The 20,801-nt window shown below is 37.3% G+C and overlaps 1 protein-coding gene across 1 annotated transcript in view; it reads right to left on the bottom strand.

Moving 5' to 3' along the window:
- Positions 1-20,801, bottom strand: part of FAF1 (Fas associated factor 1) — a 534,212-nt gene that overhangs the window by 353,021 nt on the left and 160,390 nt on the right. The window contains exon 3 of the mRNA XM_002810838.5: positions 8,454-8,500. Within this exon, the coding sequence (XP_002810884.1) occupies positions 8,454-8,500 (47 nt within the window). The remainder of the gene's footprint in view (positions 1-8,453; positions 8,501-20,801) is intronic.

The raw sequence follows: 20,801 nt of genomic DNA, 5'->3' as shown, positions 1-20,801 counted from the left end.
AAGCCCCTGGATTAAATGAGGCATTGTCCCCTAAAACACAATAGTGCCACAAGTATTTATTGTAAACTTTCCTCTAAGATTTCCATTAAGACACTTGCAGCTGTTTACTAGAGTATCTGTGTGCCAATAAAAAGAAAATATCCAGATTTTTAGGAGACTAATAGATGCTAACTCTAAAATGATGCTAATTACTGGGTAATTTACAAAAGTGAAGAATTAGAATTGGAAGTGAAGTTTTGGCCCAAATCAACTCACAGTAAATTTGATCGGTCAGTCAATCTACCCTGCAGTTATTTCCCTAGGCCCTGGAGGTATAATAGAAAAAAACACACTCAGTAACTGGTAGATATTCCATATTGGTTTCCTGATCCATGGAGTTACAACTGTAACGTAAGAAGGGACCGCTGGAAACAAATGATCTTGCATATGTGTTTTATTTTCTATACTAATTTGTAAGCACTGGAACATGCATTTTGCTTTCACACAGCAGGGTAGACTAATACCTTCATTGTCTTTTCCTAAAGATTACATCAACTCTCCTGCTCTTTGTCATAATAATAGTCTATAGAGATCTTGATTAACTTGACATTCCAAAGAACGATACTACACTGATGACAACATAGATTGGTCCTGAATTGCATAAGCAGCAAGTATAGGTTAAGTCTCCCTAATCCATAAGTCTGAAATCTGAAATGTTCCAAAATCTGAAACTTTTTGAGCGCTGACATAACACTCAAAGGAAATGTTTACTGGAACATTTTGGATATCAGATTTTTGGATTAGGGATGCTCAACCAACCAGTACGTATAATGCAAATATTCTCAAATCTGAAAAAAACTGAAATGTGAAATACTTCTGGTCCTATGCACTTCAAATAAGGAAAACTAAACCTATACTTTGATACTTTGGTAGGACGCATGCATGTTAGGGATTAGCAGACACACACCACAAAAATACAAGGGCTGCCACCTTGATAAAGTTTCTAGAATGCAGTGGTTGAAAGCACATGAGGGTGAAAGCTGTACTTTGTATTTCTCAACAATAAATAAGAAATAACTAAGTTAACTGAGGAAAAAAAAATTTGGACTGGGAAGAGAAAAATGATTATGTACAATATGCTGGCACCAGCCAAAATTGCACTGCTGTAATACTACGACCACAATCAATGATAGCCCTGAAAGACAGCAGTGAAAGAAAAGCCCCCCACTGGGGAGAACTTAATGTTGTACTACGTTCACCACTTCATCTGGAAGGAGAGATAGCCTCAGGTATAAATCTACATTGAATCATAGGCAATAGATGGTGGGTTGGCCAGCTGTTCAGGTCCTGAAAAGAATAAAATTGGAAAACTGGGTGACAAGAAAGTCTGGAGAAGAGATATGAAAACAGATCCTTTAGAATGCACACAGAATATAAATATATTTGGTTTTGTTTGTTTGTTTGGAGACGGAGTTTCACTCTTGTTGCCCAGGCCAGAGTGAAATGGCACAATCTTGCCTCACTGCAACCTCTGCCTCCCAGGATCAAGCGATTCTCCTGCCTCAGCCACCCAAGTAGCTGGGATTACAGGTGCCCGCCACCTCACCCAGCTAATTTTTTTTTTTTTTTTTTTTTTTTTGTATTTTGAGTAGAGACAGGGTTTCACTATGTTGGCCAGGCTGGTCTTGAACTTCTGACCTCAGGTGATCCACTAGCCTTGGCCTCCCAAAATGCTGGAATTACAGGCGTGAGCCACCGCACCTGGCTAAATATATTTGTTTCTTAAGTGAATATTCTCTAAAGGCTAAGCAATTAAAAAAAGGATCTTAATAACATAGATAAGAAGACATTGTTCAGTCAGCTTTTTTTCCCTTGCTACTGAGGCTGCTTGATGCATTAATGTACAATGTGGCCATGTCAACAGAGATGGAGGTTAGGAATGGACACCACAACATGGACTGCCCCTCACCAAGGCTGCATCTAGCTAGAGAAACTATGGAGTGCCTAAACTGCAAATGACACAGACTAATATTGAGTCCCCAATAAGGTGCCATTTCCCAGGGACCTGGTAATAAAATATTTCCATCATGGAGAGGGCAGTGATCTATCTTCTCTGAAAAAGACGCTTTTCTAAATAGGAACTTGACTTACCTGACAGGAATGCATCTGTCAGGACCACCATTCATGGACTTTGGGAATACCATATTGATGGCTTCCCACACAACACTGGTTCTAACTAAGGAATCTGTTTCACAGCAAAAGAAGTGCAGCACTGGGATCATCGTGTATGCCATTACCTAGGAGCAGCTAGCTTGACAGAACAACAGAATGACTTACTAAAGATCCAGTTATGACACTGGTTAGGAGATAACCTCAAAGCTTGGGGTTCCTCCTTAAAGTATGTGGTATAAATGCTTTATATCAGTGTCCAAAACACCACACTATTTTTCGTACTGCCAGAAAACACATGTATGGGAATTAAGTGTTGATAGTGATTCCTCTTACATGCCTAACAGCTTACTAAACTTCTGCCTCCTACAACTTTGGGTGCTGATGGTTCAGAAATCATGGTTCCCAAAGATGTAACATTTCCACAACACTTCCATTGAATTGGAACTTGAGAATGTTGCTTGGCTATTTTGTACTCCTCATGGCACTGAATTATCACCTAGGGAAGGAGTACCGGATAGAGTGACTGGTCCTGATTACTAAGAAAAAAATTGGGCTGCTGCTACACAATGGACTATGACTGGAGCCCAGGAGATTTTCTGGGGCATGTCTAGTAAGAATGGAAAATTACAACTAATAAAAAAGTAGGTAAACTGAGGGTTCTGACTCTTCAAAAATGAAGGTGTAAGATGCTTCACCAGGTAAAAAACAACAACAACAACAACAAACAAAAACAAAAAAAAACCCTGACCATTTGAGGTGCTGGCTAAAAACAGGGAATACAGAATAAATGGTGAAAGAAGAAACTCACAGTATCAGCTATGGCCTTATGACCAGTAACAGAAACAAAAACTTCAGCAGCAAACATACAAACACACACACACACACCCCTATCTTCTTGCAGTTTGCACACTGATCCTATCAACATCACCCTAGCAGTGACATATCACCCCAACGGTGGCACTCATTTTGTTTTAGCATCAACCACTGATGTTAGCTTCTAGCTTTTTTTTTAACGGCACCTTTTCCATAAGTCTCTCTGCATCTTGCCAAAGCTACCAGTATCAGCTGAACACGACTTCCTTCTCATATGTCTGGTGCCAAGTTCCTAGGGCTCTTCCGCTGAGCTACAAATAAAGTTCTGTTAACCTCAACCTCCATCAGCCTCTTTCCTTTGTTCCTCTATCACTTTCCTTTGTGCCCACTGGTGGTCAGCAGGGGGCTCTCCCTGGTAGATGTGTTCTAGCTGCTGCTTCTTGGCCTGGAATGGGAATCATGACCTCTACATCCCTACCCTTCTCACTGAAGCTATGAGTCTGCTCTTGCCCTGGGCTCCTTTCCTTGCCAAGCAGAAGGAACCACCCATATCTGGGCTTGGTGGTCCAGCTGCCTCCTGCAGTCACTCTATCTAGGTTGTCTCAGTATCCCTTTTCTGATCTTTCAACCTTCTTCACATCTGTGTAACTGACTCCTTATATAAAATTCCCTCTGGCAACATTTCTTGGGTAGACCAGGTGCGGTGGCTCACACCTGTAATCCCAACACTTTGGGAGGCCGAGGCAGGAGGATCACTTGTGCTCAGGAGTTCAAGACTAACCTGAGCAACATGGCTGGGGCGAAACCCCATTTCTACAAAAAATACAAAAATTCGCCAGGCTTGGTGGCATATGCCTGTAGTCCCAGCTACTCAGGAGGCTGATGTGGGAGGCTCAATTGAGTCTGGGAGGTAGAGGTTGCAGTGAGCTGAGATCATGCCACTTCACTTCAGCCTGGGTGACAGAGTGAGACCTCATCTCAAAAAAAAAGGCAATCCAAAAAATGAGAGGAAGAGAGAGATCTTACCAGTCAATGAATGATCCCATCAGTTTTCACTAACATTTAATGAGACCCAAAGAATACAAAAGCATCCAAAATTATTGAATCAAAAAAGAGTAAATGTATTTTTAAAATTTCCCAGCTGTGAAAACCACCATCTTATAATCTGACCTTGCTATTCTTTTCTATTTAATCATCTAACCATGTAATCATTATAGATTTACTAATCTATAAATATCTTTTTTAAAAAAAGATATTGAATGCCAGGTGTAGTGGCTCATGCCTGTAATCCTAGCACTTTGTGAGGCCATGGTGGGAGGATGGCTTGAACCCAGTAGTCTGGAACTCCTGGGCAACATCATGAGACTCCATCTCTACAAAGAATACAAAAATTAGCTAGGTGTGGTGGCGAGCGCCTACAGTCCCAGCTATTCAGGGGGCTGAGGTGGGAGGATCACTTCAGCCCAGGAAGTAGAGGCTGCAGGAGGCTGTGATTGTGCCTGGGCTACAGAGCAACAGCCTGTCTCCAAAAAACAAACAACAACAAAAAAAGATACTAATGGGAAACTGGGCAAGGTGTCACGTGCCTGTAGACCCAGTTACTTAGGAGGCTGAGTCAGAAAGATTGCTTGAGCTCAGCAGGAGTTCAAGTCCAGCCTAAGCAGCATAGCAAGACCCCTGTACCTTAAAAATAAATAAATATAAAAATGACACCGATTTGGAAGCTCTATGTAGAAATCTATTTTAGTTCTAAAACTTCAACCAAATAAGTGTTTTTATCCTTACTCAACTTTCCTCTACAAACAACTCAGGCTCTTGGAAGGCAATGAACAGAAAGAAAAGTAAACAGGAACTCTGTACTTGTTTATTATTTCAATTTTTTAAAGTCCATGCCATGGCAAAATCTTTAGGCACCTCCTTAAAAAAAAAAAAACAACTCCACATTTATTTTAGAGATAAAATTGTGAATCAAATCAGATTTTTTAAATGGAAATTAGACAAAGCAATACATAGAAACTAACTGGCTATAATGGCTATTTTCTAAGTTACAAAACCTGGGCATTTATATATTCTGAAAGCCTAATGGTCAAGGTTTGAAAATAAACGTCTTCTCTAGGTGTTCTCAATGAATTAAACAATGGACAAATGAACAAACTGTACACCTGTCTGGGTAATAAAACAAATATGAGTTAATAAATACCATCCACTTAGTGAGTGGCTAAAATTATGCTATTAATTTATAAAGTTTACTTTTAGAAATCATAGCATCAGCTCTCCAATTATACAAGTAATTCACTAACGTTTCTTCCTAAAAATATCTCCAAAAATAATTTTTAAAAAGGCTCTGGACAATATGTTAAATAAATAATACACTGGACCATGTAAATATACATACTCAGTGTCTGTTTATGACTGAATGAATAGTTTACATTTATGACTGCATAAGTTACACACAGTATGCTGTGTTAGCAATATACTGTCTCATGAAATAAGCCTTGGAGAAAGAGTCAGAAGACTTGCTTATATTCCTGACTCCATCAACATCAGGCTGTATCATCTGGGCCAAGTCACTTTATGACTTATCCTATCTACCTGTAAAACGAGGAATAATAATATCTGCCTTTAATAGCTTACAACTAAAATAATAATTATAAAAAACCAAGCTGTGGAAGAAAGACATTATGTACATGTATTAGATTTCAACTTCTTTACCCAAAATAAAAATCTTTTTCTGTTTGTGTTTTTTTTAAGATGGAGTCTCACTCTGTCACCTAGGCTGCAGTGCAGTGGTGCAATCTTGGCTCACTGCAACCTTGGCCTCCCGGGTTCAAGTTCTATTTTTAGTAGAGACAGGGTTTTACCATGTTGGCTAGGCTGGTCTTGAACTCCTGACCGCGAGTGATCTGCCAGCCTCGGCTTCCCAAAGTGCTGGAATTACAGGCGTGAGCTACCACACCCAGCTCTCAAAGGAAAAATCTTAAAAGTTTGGGAATACCTCACTGACTGATCTTGAAGAAGACAGAGTAATAGCGAGGATAGAGCATGGCTTTTAAAATAAGACAATCTAGACTTCACTACCTGCTTCTATGCTTGTGAACTCGGGCAAGTCTATGTAAACTCTCTAACTTTGAATTTCCTCATATGTAAAATGTAAACATTTACCTCTTACAGGTTGTAGTGAGTATTAAATGAAGAAAAATATGTCAATTGCCTAGCACACTGCCTTAAGCACTCAAAAAAAAGTTTCTTTCCCTTGGACTTTATGGTTACATTAAAAATCATATAGCCTCTTGGATTCACACAAAAACCTAATTTCAAGAAAAGCTATAAGGCACACACTGGCTCTTCTTTCTCTTAAAAAAAAAAAAAAAACAAACTTCTTTAGATTGCAGATAATTAGTACAGTTTTTTGTTTTGAATAATCTCCGGTCAAAGGAATTTAGTATCAACACATGTATCAGTGAGGTGGGTATTTATTTCCCACCAAATTTCATTATCTCATGAGAATATTGCTTTATATAGTAATTTATTTAAAGTATAGTATTTGATACCTCTTTTCTTTGTTAAGGGATGCACTAACAATTTAACAGTCAGTTGTATACATAGACTGCATATATTCGACTTTATTATAAAAACCAAACATACAAAACAAAGATCCTTTTAACTGCCTGCATATACCATTTCTAGCATCGTGCCTTCTACTTTCAGTGTTAAGCTTATAAGAAAGTACACAAAGAGCCCTCTTTTGTTTTCCTCTGGTCAGTAGACATACAAGAGGAATTTTCAGTTATGTTAAATCCGCAATGATTTCAAAGCTAATGAACAAGGTTAGGAAGGAAATAGTTGAAGAATATTACTAGATACAACTGATTATCTCATGTAGACATATGATTCATTCCTTCAAAAAAAGCAAACAAAACCAACAAAATCCTACTCTGATCACAGTTCAACCCCAAATATTATAGTAACTTTATGAGAAATCAGTTTAATACGGAATTTCTAGTCATAAAATATATTAAATAAAAAGTATAATCTGTGACAGGAAAGATGGAATGTTTCCAGGGGAGAAGAAGTTTCTACAGTTCACCTATGGCAAATGCTATTAATTGGATGATATATCCAATATGTACTCAGAATCCAGTAGCTGAACCCACAAAGATTTTGCATAGCAAAAATTTTGGCACAAAAAGTGGCAATAACATTTACTCAAAAATAAAACTGAAGTGATATTTAGCAGTGTAAAACTTTCTAAACTAAGAAAAAAAATGACCATAAAGGAAGTTCATCTGGTTTGCTTTCTAGACAAGGGCTTCAATAGAATTGAATGCTCTGGAACAAACAACAACAAACTAAAGATTAAACAAACAGAAGTTGGTAGAAACTCTGGAAATCTGCCACATTTACTCTGGATGAAAATCTTTCTGACAGTTTAGAAGAGAGGAACAGGGGTATAGGTCTGTTTTATAATTGCTTTCATCTAAAAACCATTAACCATTAAAGGTGGTACAGGTATCAAACAAATTTTGCTTCCATCCTAAATATATGGTTTCTTATCAAGAACAGCATGTCTTGCAGTTCATAGTGAACTTCCTGATGTTTCTGCAAGAGTACTTTTCTTGCTCTCCAAAACGACCTCATTCCTTATCTGCTGTTTCTGTTTGCCTCATCTGCACTTAGCAGATCATGCTTCAGTGACTTAGAAATCCCAGCCACCAAAATTCAAGCCAATGTTTGAATTGAGAGGAAAGGGGGGAAAATCAAGTAATTAAACTACACTTGGAAGGGAGAATGGTTTTACCTCCTAAGGCTTTATAGAGTGTTCTTTAATTCAGAACCAGAGTCTCCAATTTTAAGGAGACAAAAGTTATGAATTTATTTTTAACTCAAGGAATTACATTGTAACTATTATAATTCTCTTGGCCACATCTTCCAGTTTTACCTTCTGGCCATAACACAAAACCTCTAAAACCATTCCACTTGTTAACACTGGATACTTCAAGTAAAATAGTTCAGTACTCTGAAGAGTTGCATTATTAAGAACTGCCTCAAATTGTTGCAACTTACCATATACCTGATTTAGAACCCAAAAGGGAAGGAGAAAAAGTCTGTAGTAAGCCTGGAGATAAAGCCTGTATAGTTAAGTTTGATAACCATATTCTGGGGTTATTAAACCAATAGCCAGTGCTAATAGTTTAAAAAATTCAGTTCCTTTCATCTTATAAAACAAAGCATAAGCTTGAAAAGCTTTCTTAAAAATTAAAACCATCTTAAAAGATGGTGTTAACAAATATGCAATAATTTTATACAGTTAAAAGTTGGAGACTTTGGAGAATTAATATAATACATAGAAATATCTGAAAGAACAATGTTAATGAACTTATATACCCCAAATCAATGCTCTATTAAAAAATAAAACAAAAAAAATTAACAGCTAGCTCTGTTTTTTGTTCTGCTAAGTCATCTTAACTGGTAAGCACTTTATAACATACCTTTGTAGAATGCCATTTTCCTGGGGTATTACACCATTGATAGCTGCCTGCAAACAAGAAACAGAGAAGGCCATTTAAAGAAACAGATAAATGCCCAAGTGTGGTGAAGAACACTTTAAAAGGAAATAAGTATATTTTTAAAAATTTATTTAAACATAATACTAATTTTTTTAGTGATGCAAAATGTTGTTTATTAAATAAATGTTTCTGTATTTCTCAGTTATAAAATTGTATTTTAGAAAATTTAAAAACATGCATTTGACATGTAATATCCCCAAACCTTGAGTCATAAAGTCTAGTTCCACAGTTCTAATTCAGGCAAAACACTCACAGAACCCAAAGTTTAAGGATGTCAAAACAGGAAAAATCAGTAACTTAATCTTATAAACATTATTTCCTTTGTCAAACTGAGAAGAGCAAGATGTAAAATCACAAATGAATGTATTATTTCATGTTATGATTACTATTATTATTATTATTTTTTTTTTTTTTTGAGATGGAGTTTCACTCTTGTTGCCCAGGCTGGAGTGCAATGGCGCAATCTCAACTCACCGCAACCTCCGCCTCCCAGGTTCAAGCAATTCTCCCGCCTCAGCCTCCTGAATAGCTAGGATTACAGGCATGCGCCACTACGCCCAGCTAATTATGTATTTTTAGTAGAGACGGGGTTTCTCCATGTTGGTCAGGCTGGTCTCAAACTCCCGACCTAAGGTGATCCACCCGCCTCGGCCTCCCAAAGTGCTGGGATTACAGGCATGAGCCACCGCGCCCGGCCATTATATTCCTAATGAAAAGAACATTGAGAAGAAAAGAATATAGAAGCAAAAGTCCTTCAATAAACCTAACACCATGACTATTAACAGGTAACAAAAGGAGGTAGCATTAGAGGAGAGGTTTCCTTATATAAAACATCCCTAAAATTAATCTCTAAGCTAACAAGTTACCAAGTAATCAGAACATAGCACAGGTATGACAGGACATGGATGTTTCTGAAGGCTATTAAGCAAGCAGGCTGTCAAATCCTGGAAGGTAGACAGCTTACTGCAGGGTAACAGAGAATATTCTCAGGAAAACAAAACAAAAAACAAACAAACAACAACATAAGCCCAACTTTTCCAACTCTGTCTTTATACCATAACAACTTCTCCTTCCCTACCCTTCCGTATGCACATCAAAATGAATAACCCACAAAAACAAAAAACACCTACCAATTCAATGTTTTATCAGCTGCCTGGAAATCAACTGCCAAAAGGAGTTTGGGTATTTTGTGAAATATTAACTTAAGTATTTGCCAGAGTTTTGTCAAATTCACACCATCGTACTGTTGAATGGAAATAAATAGAGTGTAGGGTGTTTGCTATGAATTTTGAGAGCTGTAATGTTCCAGTGGAAAAATAAAACAAAGAAATCCATAGATTAACATAGACAATAGATACCACAGAACCCTGACGACTCTGGAGGCTTGTAAATCCTTTGAGTAAAGCAAATGTTAAAATCAGTTTTCAAAGACACAAATTCAGTGGAAGTATTTCTGCCCAGTACCAGGTTAACTATCCTCTTTTGGTCAACAGCATTGGTTCCATGTACACGCATCTCCTTTGCTAAGTAACAGTAAGTGGTTAACGGAATGCTCTGTGGTGCTGGAAAAGAAACAAAATACCAGAGCTTAGAAAGATTTGGTTCAAATCTTTCAAAAAACATTTTCACTGAGGAATGCCAAAGTATAATGGAAAGAACACTAAGGACTCAGAAATTCCAAAGTCTGAAACCAGGCTCTCCCATTTATTAATTTGGTAACCTTAGTATATTCACTGAACTTATCTGAGCCTCAGTTTCCTTATCTGTCTAATACGTAATTGTATAATGAGCTAAACATTACATACTCAGCCACAAAAGTTCTACCTTTTTGTTTCTCAAAGCCCTGTCTGGCATAGTGTCTGCACAATAAAGGCACTCAATAATTATTTATTAAAGGAATTAATAATAGAGAAATACAAAGAAAAGTCACCTGTTCAAGACTTAAAGCAGGCTCAGAAAAACCTGGATAAAATAATGCCTCACCTGAGGCTGAAGAATGAGTGAAAAGCAGCAAGATGGGGAGGGGATTCTATACAGAAGGAACAGTGATACAAATCCACTTTTCAACCCTTTCCTTTCCCAAAACCTTAGATTATTTTAAATAGTTAATTTATCTTGGAGAGGTCAGCCCCTGACCTCAATCTTATGTACAGCAAACTCTGTACATAAATAAAATGTAATCCAGAATACAGGTACAATAAAAGTATAATTTCGTAAAGGAATAGAGAATAGGGAAACAGATTTTTGACTGTGACGATTAAGGAAAACTTTAGGGAAGAGGGGACATTTGATCTATGCTTCAAACAATGGGAAGATACAGAAGCAAAGGAAAATTCCAGATCCCAACATGTTCAATTTTGAACATGTTAACTTTCAGGTGACAGGAGAATATCAATTGTTCATATAATAAACGTGTATTAATTGCCAACTATGTACCAAGCACTATGCTAGACAATTAAGATATAGTGATGAACATAACACAGCTTGCCTTCTACGAAGGACCAAGTATATTCAACAATTAGTTTTACTATGAAAAATTCAGCTAATACCAAAATGGAGATGTCCAAAAAGTAACTGAAAAATCACAGCTACATTCAAGAAAGCAACATCTGTTTAAAGGCAAATAAATGAAACCCTAGAAATATTTTAATTCACTCAGCTATCTTCTTTGCTGAAGAAAAAGGAGACAAAGTTAAAATCTGGAGTAATTCATTAAAAACAAAACAAATAAAAATAAAAATGTAAAGGACAGATAGGAGGAAAAAGACTGGGAAAGTGTTATAGAGGAGGCAAAGAAGAAACTATAAGGAGATATTACACAAAAGCTAGAAAATGTGAAAATACACTAAAATTATGAGGCCTAAGGTTATTAGACATATTTTAAAACAGTTTAACAATAACTAAATTATAAAAGCTAAAAAGATAAATGGGAAACTAAGAATAATTGACTCTCTTAAAACATTTGTGTGAAAAGCATAAAGACAGAAACTGTAAGAAGAACGGCTGCAGTAAGTTTTTGTTTGCTTTTTTTTTCCTCCATAAGAATACTGATTTCTTGAGTTTATAGAATCCACAGGAAAAAGAGACAAAAAAAGGCACAAGAAACAGGGATAAAATTGAAAGTTTGGTTAAATACAACACTCTTACCAATTGCCTATTCATTGCCAAGCACTATGCAAGACTTTGTGGATGGCCCAGTACCTGATCTAGGGCTCAGCAGAGGGGCTCAGATGGAGGGGATATTTTTAGAAAAGAGATCAATAAGATCTGGACTGTAGACTAAAAATTATACTGAGTTTATTATAAGAACTACATCACTTGCTAAATACTAACTATCTCATTGCTTAATATTATTTTTGCTAGGAAGATATTATATTTCTCACTCTATAATAGGAAAATGATAGACTGATTAAATATTTGGTCAAAATAATAGAGAACAGAATCAGGACAATATCTCCATTTCTGAGACTGACTCAAACAACTATGGTGGATCATTATCATACTGTAATGTATTTTAAGAAGAACATCTTGCCTTGACCTAGTTTATACTCATTTGAAACTCCATTTTGGTATAACTATTACTGCCTTTAAGCTAATTATGTTCATGATATTTTTAATCCAATTAATGTACCTCAATCAAAATCCAGCCCCTAAATTCTATTTAGCAAAACTGACAACAAAAACAATACCCTCTAAAATGCCATTTTCCATAGTACACTAAAGGCATGTAAGGTATGCATAAAATACAGTGGAAGCCAATGTCATAGATGGCCAAAGGAGCCTTAACAAAAGGGGAAAATCATGACATTCATGGTGGGCTTTAGACCTTTTGGGGAAAGGAAATGGCAAAAATTTCTGTAAATCTCATTGTAACATCACATATGAAAGGAAACCAAGTCACTGGTAAATTGGTAGATTACAAAACAGTAGCACATAATATAAATCATACCCTATATGGAATGCTAGGATATCCTTTCTCTAATATATAGAAAATCTTAACTTTAGTCCTTTTTTGTAAACAAAAGACCCTTAAAGAAAATGGCGATGACAAATTTTTAAGAGGAATGAAGATGAGACAGGGATGCAGAGACAGCATCCAAAAACCTCAAAAATAACTTATGAGTAAAGGAGTTGTGGTAACAATAATGGCAGCTAACACTATACCATTTTATTAAATGTGAGGCATTTTCAAAGTACATTACATATATCAATTCATTTAACTCTCACATTACCTCAGTTTTACAGAGAAGGACACCAAGAAAACAAAGAAGAAAACTGTCACAACAATGGGTAGGCAAATGATGAAAAATAAAGAATTGCTAAATTGGACATCAAAATTCAAAGTGTTTGCCCTTTGAAAGATACCATTAAGAAAATAAAAAGACAAGCTGCAGACTAGGAAAAAGCATTTATAATACATGTATCTGAGATAGAAAATGTATAAAGAATTCTGGAGACTTAATAAGACAAGTCAATAAGAAAATGGGGGAAAGATCTGAACAGATACTTCTCAAAAGAAGGTATGTGAATGATGAAAAGCACATAAAAAGATGTTCAAATTAGTCATCAAACAAATACAAGCTAAAACCACAATAAGATACCACCACACACCCAATGGTTAAATTAAATCAGATAATACAAGTATTAGCAATAATATCAAGCAACAGAACATCTCATACACTGTACAAACAACTTTCAAAATTGTGTGGTAGTTTGATATATAGGTAAATATGTGACGGAGGCAGCCGCCACCAGTGGAAGCACATACCACAGCCCTGCTTCCACCAGTACCCCACTCCATTTTATGTATGTGCACCCTGCCACACTACCACAGCTGCTGAAACACACAAATGAACACAGAGCCCGCTAACACCGCTGAGACAAAGGGCATTGGCTAGCACCACTCATGGAGGTGTCATGGCCAGAGGACTGGGAACATCTCAGAAGCTCCAGTACAGCATGTTCCTAACCTCAGGAGTCCAGACAAGAATGCCAGGGGCCTGGTGTCAGGCCCCTAAAGTGAGAGCATGAAGCCTAGGAGGGATGAGCTTAGCCCTAGCTCCCTAAAATCTTTCACAAAGGAAGTGACTTCACTGAACTCACCTTATACTACAATTAAACCTCCAAATGCATCAAAGAAGACAAAAGCAAAAAAACAAACAAACACATTCAAAGGATTAGCATTTTCAAGAATTGAAGGAATATCACCCACAATGATGAGAAGGAACCAGTGCAGCAAGAATTCTGGCAACTCAAAAAGGCACAGTGTCTTCTCACCTAAAAACAACCACACTAATTCCCCAGTACTGGGTCTTAACCAGACTGAACGGCTGAAACGAAAGAAACAGAATTGAAAGTATAAATAGAAACAAAAATCATCTGGATTCAAGAGAAAGTTGAAACCCAATAAAAGGATTCTAAGGAATACAACAAAATAATACAGGAGATAAAAGACAAATGGCAATTGTAAGAAAGAATCTGATAGAGCTGAAAGACTCCAACAATTTTAAAACACAGTCACAAGTGTATTAGTTCATTCTCACACTGATATAAAGAATTACTTCAGACTGGGTAATTTATAAAGAAAAGAGGTTTAATTGACTCACAGTTCCACAGGCTGTACAGAAGGCATGGCTGGGAAGTCCTCAGGAAACTTAACAATAATGCCAGTAGGGCGAAGGGGAAGCAAGCACATCTTCACATGGCAGCAGGAGAGACAGAGAGACTCAAGGGGGAAGTGCCACACACTTTTAAACTATCAGATCTCATGAGAACTCATTATCATGAGAACAATGGGGGTAAATCCACCCCCATGGTCCAATCACCTCCCACCAGGTCCCTCCCCCAACATTGGGAATTACAATTCAACATGGGATTTGGGTGAGGACACAGAGGCAAACAATATTAACAAATATTAACAGCAGGAAATCAACCAAAGAGAGGAAAGAATCTCAGAGTATGAAAACCAGTTCTCCAAAATAATTCAGTCAGACAAAAACAAAGAAAAGAGATTCAAGAATAAACAAAGCCTCCGAGAAATATGGGATTATCTAAAGAGACCAAATCTACATCTCATTGGCATCCCTAAAAGAGAAAGCAAGAAACATGGAAAACATGTTTTAGAGTGTCATTCATGAAATTTTTTCCAACCTTGCTAAACATGCCAACATTCAAATTCAGGAAATGCAAAGAACCCCTGCAAGGTACTATAAAAGATGACCTTGCCCAAGACAGAGTAATCAGATTTTCTAAGATCAAAGTGAAAGATAAAATGTTAAAGGCAGCTAGGAAGAAGGAGGTCACCAAAAAAGAAACTTCCTCAGGTTAACAGTGGAACTTTCAGCAGAAACCCTACAAGCCAGAAGAGATTGAGGGATTATATTCAGCATTCTTAAAGAAAAAAAATTCCAACCAAGAATTCCATATACAGCCAAACTAAGATAAGCTTCATAAGAAAAGGATAAATAAGATCCTTTTCAGACAAGCAAATGCTAAGGGAATTTGTTACCACTAGACCTGACTTACCAGAACTCCTTAAGGGAGTGCTAAATATGGAGAAGACCAATACAGGCCATCATAAAAACACACTTAAGTACATAGATCACTGATAATATAAAGCAACCGCACGATTAAGATGCGTAACAACCAGGTAACAACAAGATGACAGGATAAATCCTCACCTATCAATATTAACCTTGTATGTAAATGGGTTAATGCCCTAATTAAAAGGCACAGACTGGCAAGTTGGATAAGGAAGCAAGACCTAACTGTATGCTGTCATCAAGAGACCCATCACACACAAATGCAAGAGACCCATCACACCCACAGGCTCAAAGTAAACAGAGAAAAATCTACCAAGCAAACAAAAACTCAACAAAGCAGGGGTTGCTCTTCTAATTTCAGATAAAACACACTTTAATCAATAAAGATTTAAAAAAAAAAAAAAACTTTTCTCCCTAACACTGCTTTAGCTATGTCCGAGTTTCTGATATATTGCATCTCTGATCTCATTAGTTTCAAAGAATTTCTTGAATTCTGCCTCTATTTTATTGTTTACCCAAAGTCAATCAGGAGCAGGTTAACTTCCATTAAATTGTATGTTTTTGAGTGATTTTTGGATCATTCAAAATACTAGCAAAACAAATCCAGCAGCACATCCAGTAAGGGCATTACATAATGCTGAAGGGTTTAATTCAACAAGAAGACCTAACTATCCTAAATATACATGCACCAAACACAGAAGCACCCAGATTCAAACAGCAAATACTTAGAGATCAATGAAGAGACTTAGTAACCACACAATAATAATAGGAGACTTCAACACTCTACTGACATTATTAGACAGATCATCAAAGATACAATATATCAGAAACTCTCAGACATAGCTAAAGCAATGTTAGGAGAAAAGTTTATAGCACTGAACACCCACAGCAAAAAGTTAGAAAGACCTCAAATTAACAAATTAACAACTAACATCACATCTTGAATTAAAGAAACAAGAGGAAACCAACCACAAAGCTAGCAGAAGAAATAACCAAAATCAAAGCTGAACTGAAGGAAACTGAGACATGAAAACAGCATATAAAAGATAAATAAGGTCAAGAGTTAGTTCCTTGAAAGAATAAATAAAACTGACATAATAACTAGCTAGACCAATGAAGAAAAAAAAGATACAAGCTCCAAATGAACACAATAAAAAATAACAAAGGGGACATTACCACCAAATCCAGAGAAATACAAAGAACACTCAGAGACTACTATGAACATCTCTCTATGCACAAAGGCTAGAAAACGTAGAAAAAAATGAATAAATCTCTGGAAACATACAACCTCCCAAGATTGGATCACGAAGAAACTGAATCTCTGAACAGACCAATAATAAATTATGAAATTGAATGACTAATAATAAGCCTACCAATGAAAAAAAGGCCAGGACCAGACACAGTCATTCACAGCCAAATTCTACCAGATGTATAAAGAAGATCTGATACCATTCTTAGTGAAACTATTCCAAATATTTAAGAGAGACTCCTCCCTAACTCACTGTTTGAGGCCAGCATCATCCTGACACCAAAACCTGGCAGAGACAACAAAATATGAAAGCTTCAGGCCAATATCATTGATGAACACAGATGCAAAAATCCTTGACAAAATACTAGCAAACCAAATTCAGCAGCACATCCAAAAGCTAATGCTTTATGATCAGGTGGGCCCTGGGATACAAGTTTGGTTTAATATACACAAATCAATCGGCTTGGAGCAATGGCTCATGCCTGCATGCCTGTAATCCCAGCACTTTGGGAGGCTGAGGACCGTGGATCACATGAGGTCAGCAGTTCGAGACCAGCCTGACCAGCATGGTGAAACCCCATCTCTACTGAAAATACAAAATTAGCCAGGAGTGGTGGTGCATGCCTGTAATCCCAGCCACTTGGGAGGCTGATGCAGGAGAATTGCTTGAACCTTGGAGACAGAGGTTGCAGTGAGCCAAGATTGCACCATTGCACTCCAGCCTGGGCAACAAGAGCGAGACTCTGTCTCAAAAATAAAAAAAATTAAAAAAATATACACAAATCAATTAATGTGATTTACCAAATAAACAGAACTAAAAACAAAACAACATGATCATCTCGACAGATACAGAAAAGGCTTTCAATAAAATTCACCATCCTTCATGTTAAAAAACCCTCAACAAACTAAGCACTAAAGGAGCACACTTCAAAATAATAAGAACCCATCTATGACAAATCCATAGGCAACATTACACTGAATGGGCAAAAGATGGAAGCATTCCCCTTGAAAACCTGAACAAGAAAAGGATGCCCTCTCTCACCACTGTATTCAACATGGCACTGGAAGTCCTAGCCAGAGCAATCAGGCAAGAGAAAGAAAGAAAAGGCATCCAAATAGAAAGAGAGGAAGTCAAACTATCTCTGTTTGCAGATGATATGATTGCAAACCTAGAAAACCTCATAGTTTCTGTCCAAACGCTACTAACTCTGATAAACAACTCCAGCAACATTTCAGAATATAAAATTAAGGTACAAAAATGGTCAGGCCAGGCACGGTGACTCACACCTGTAATCCCAGCACTCTGGGAGGCCGAGGTGGGTGTATCACTTGAGTCCAAGAGTTTGAGGCCAGTGTGGCCAACAGGGTGAGATCCCGTCTCTACTGAAAACACAAAAATTAGCCGGGCATGGTGGCACCTGTGGTCCCAGCTATTCAGGAGGCTGAGGCAGGAGAATCACTTAAGCCTGGATGGCAGAGGTTGCAGAGAGGTGAGATTGTGCCACTGTTCCAGCCTGGGTGACAGAGTGAGACTCTGTCTCAAAAAAAATCGACCAGGCATGGCGGCTCATGGCTGTAATTCCAGCACTTTGGGAGGCTGAGGCAAGAAGATCGTTTGAGCTCAGGAGTTCAAGACCAGTGTGAGCAACATGGCATAACCCCATCTCTATAAAAAATACAAAAATAATTAGCCAGGCAAGGGAGCATGCATCTGTAGTCCCAACTACTCAGGAGACTGACATGGGAAGATCACTTGGGCCCAGGAGGCAGAGGCTGCAGTCAGCCAAGATCGAATTACTGCACTCCAGCTTGAGTAACAGAGGGGCCAAACAACAACAACAACAACAGCAAAAACAACAACAACAAAACCAATATATAAAAATTAGTAGCATTTCTATACACCTACAATGTCCAAGCTGAGAGTCAATACAAGAATGCAATTCCACTTACAATAGCCACAAAGAAAATGAACTACCTTAGAAATATAGCTAACTAGGGGAGGTGAAAGATCTCTGTAATGAGAATTACAAAAGATTGCTCAAAGGTATCACACATGACACAAAGAAAGGAAAAAATATTTCATGCTCATCAATAGGAAGAATCAATATTGTGAAAATGGCCACACTGCCTAAAGCAATTTACAGATGCTATTCGTATCAAACTACCAAGGACATTCTTCACACAATTAGAAAAGACTATTTTAAAATTCATATGGAACCAAAAAGGAGCCTGAATAGCCAAGACAATCCTAAGCAAAAAGAGCCTAAGCAAAAAACTGGAGGCACCACATTACCTGACTTCAAACTACACTATAAAGGTGCAGTAACCATTACAGCATGGTACTGGTACAAAAACACATAGACCCATGGAACAGAATAGAAAGCCCAGAAACAATGCCACACTCCAACAACCACCAGATCTTTGACAAAGGTAACAAAAACAAGCAATGGGGAAAGGACTCCCTATTCAATAAATGGTGTTGGGGTAGCTGGTCAATCATATACAGAAGACTGAAACTGGGCCCCTTCCATACAGCATATACAAAAATCAACTCAAGATGAATTAAAGACTCATATGTAAAACCTAAAACCTCAAAGATAACCTAGGAGATACCATTCTGGACCTAAGTCCTGGCAAAGATTTCATGACAAACACGCCAAAACCAACTGCAACAAAAACAAAAAATGACAAATGAGACATAATTAAACTAGAGAGCTTCTGTACAGCAAAAGAAACTATCAACAGAGTAATCACACAACCAATGGAATGGGAGAAAATATTTGCAACCCACAGAATGGGAGAAGATATATGTATCCGAAAAAGGTCTAATATCCAGAATCTATAAGAAACTTAAACAACTTAATGAGCAAAATACAAACAACCCCATTAAAAAGTGGGCAAAGGACATGATCAAACACTTTTCAAAAGAAGACATACATGCAGCCAGAAAGCATATGAAAAAATGCTCAATATCACTAATCATTAGAGAAATGCACATCAAAACCACAATGAGAAACCATCTCATATCAGTCAGAATGGCTATTATTTAAATCTCTAAAAATAAAAGGTGCTGGTGAGGTAGCAGAGAAAAGGGAGTGCTTACATGCTGTTGGTGGCAATGTAAATTAGTTCAGCCATTCTGGAAACCAGTTCGGTGATTTCTCAAAGAACTTAAGAAAGAATTACCATTCGACCCCACAATCATTACTGGGTATATACCCAAAGGAATATAAATTGTTCTACCATAAAGATACATGCGTGTATCTGTTCATCACAGCACTATTCACCATAGCAAAGACATGGAATCAACCTAAATGCTCATCAAGGGTGGACTGGAAAAGAAAATATGGTACATTTAGACCACAGAATAACTACCCAGCCATAAAAATGAGCAACAATATGTCCTTTGCAGCAACACGGATGGTGCTGGAGGCCATTATCCCAAACTAACGCAGGTACAGAAAACCAAACATACTGTGTTCTCACTTATAAGTAGGAGGTAAATACTCAGTATACATAGACACAAAGAAGGGAACAACAGACACTGGGGCCTCCTTGAGAGTGGAGGGTGAGAGGAAGGTGAGGACAGAAAACTACCTATCAGGTACTATGCTTATTAGTGATTAATTAATCTGTACTCCACACCTCCGTGACACACAATTTTCCTATATAAGAAACCTGCACATGTACTCTTGGATGTAAAATAAAATTTAAAAAAAAGAAAAGCGCTGGGAAAAATTGAAAAAAAATTTTATTTTTAAAATTATTTTACATACTTATTGCAGAAGAAATCAGAAAATAGAGAAAAGTATAAAGAAGAAAATTTCACTGAGAGGAAAACCATTGCTAATATTTTAGTGTATATCCTTCCAGTCTTTTTTTCCTCCTGCATACACATTTTTCCAAAAATGAGATCTTACTATATGTGCTATTTTATGCTTTCCTTTTTAAAAAAATTTTTTTGAGACAAGGTCTCCCTCTGTTGCCCATGTTGGAGTGTAATGGCACAATCATAGCTCACTGCAGCCTCAACCTCTGTGGCTGAAGCAATCCTCCCACCTCAGCCTCCTGAGTAGCTCGGACTATACAGGCAAGCACCACCATGCCCAACTAATTTTAAAAACTTTTTTGTAGAGACGGAGTTTCACCATGTTGCTGAGGCTTGTCTCAAATTCCTAGGCTCAAGTGATTTTCTCGCCTTGGCCTCCCAAAGTGCTGGATGCTTTACGCTTTTCATTTAACACTGTATTGTCAGCATCTCTCCATACCACTCAGAATAAATCCACAGCTTCATTAAAAAAAAAAAAATGACCTAGCAATTCCACTCTTTAGTATTTATCCTGAGAAAATGAAAACATATGCTCCAAAGATTCATACTATAGTTCCTCCTTGTCTTCAGGGAATACATTACAAGACACTCAGAGGATGTCTGAAACTACAGATAGTACCACACCATATATATACTATGTTTTTTACCTA

Source organism: Pongo abelii, chromosome 1 (genome assembly GCF_028885655.2).
Source record: "Pongo abelii isolate AG06213 chromosome 1, NHGRI_mPonAbe1-v2.0_pri, whole genome shotgun sequence".
Classification (NCBI taxonomy): Eukaryota; Metazoa; Chordata; class Mammalia; order Primates; family Hominidae; genus Pongo; species Pongo abelii.
Note: the sequence above shows the minus strand (reverse complement) of the source record. Positions and strands in the feature narration are given on the sequence as shown.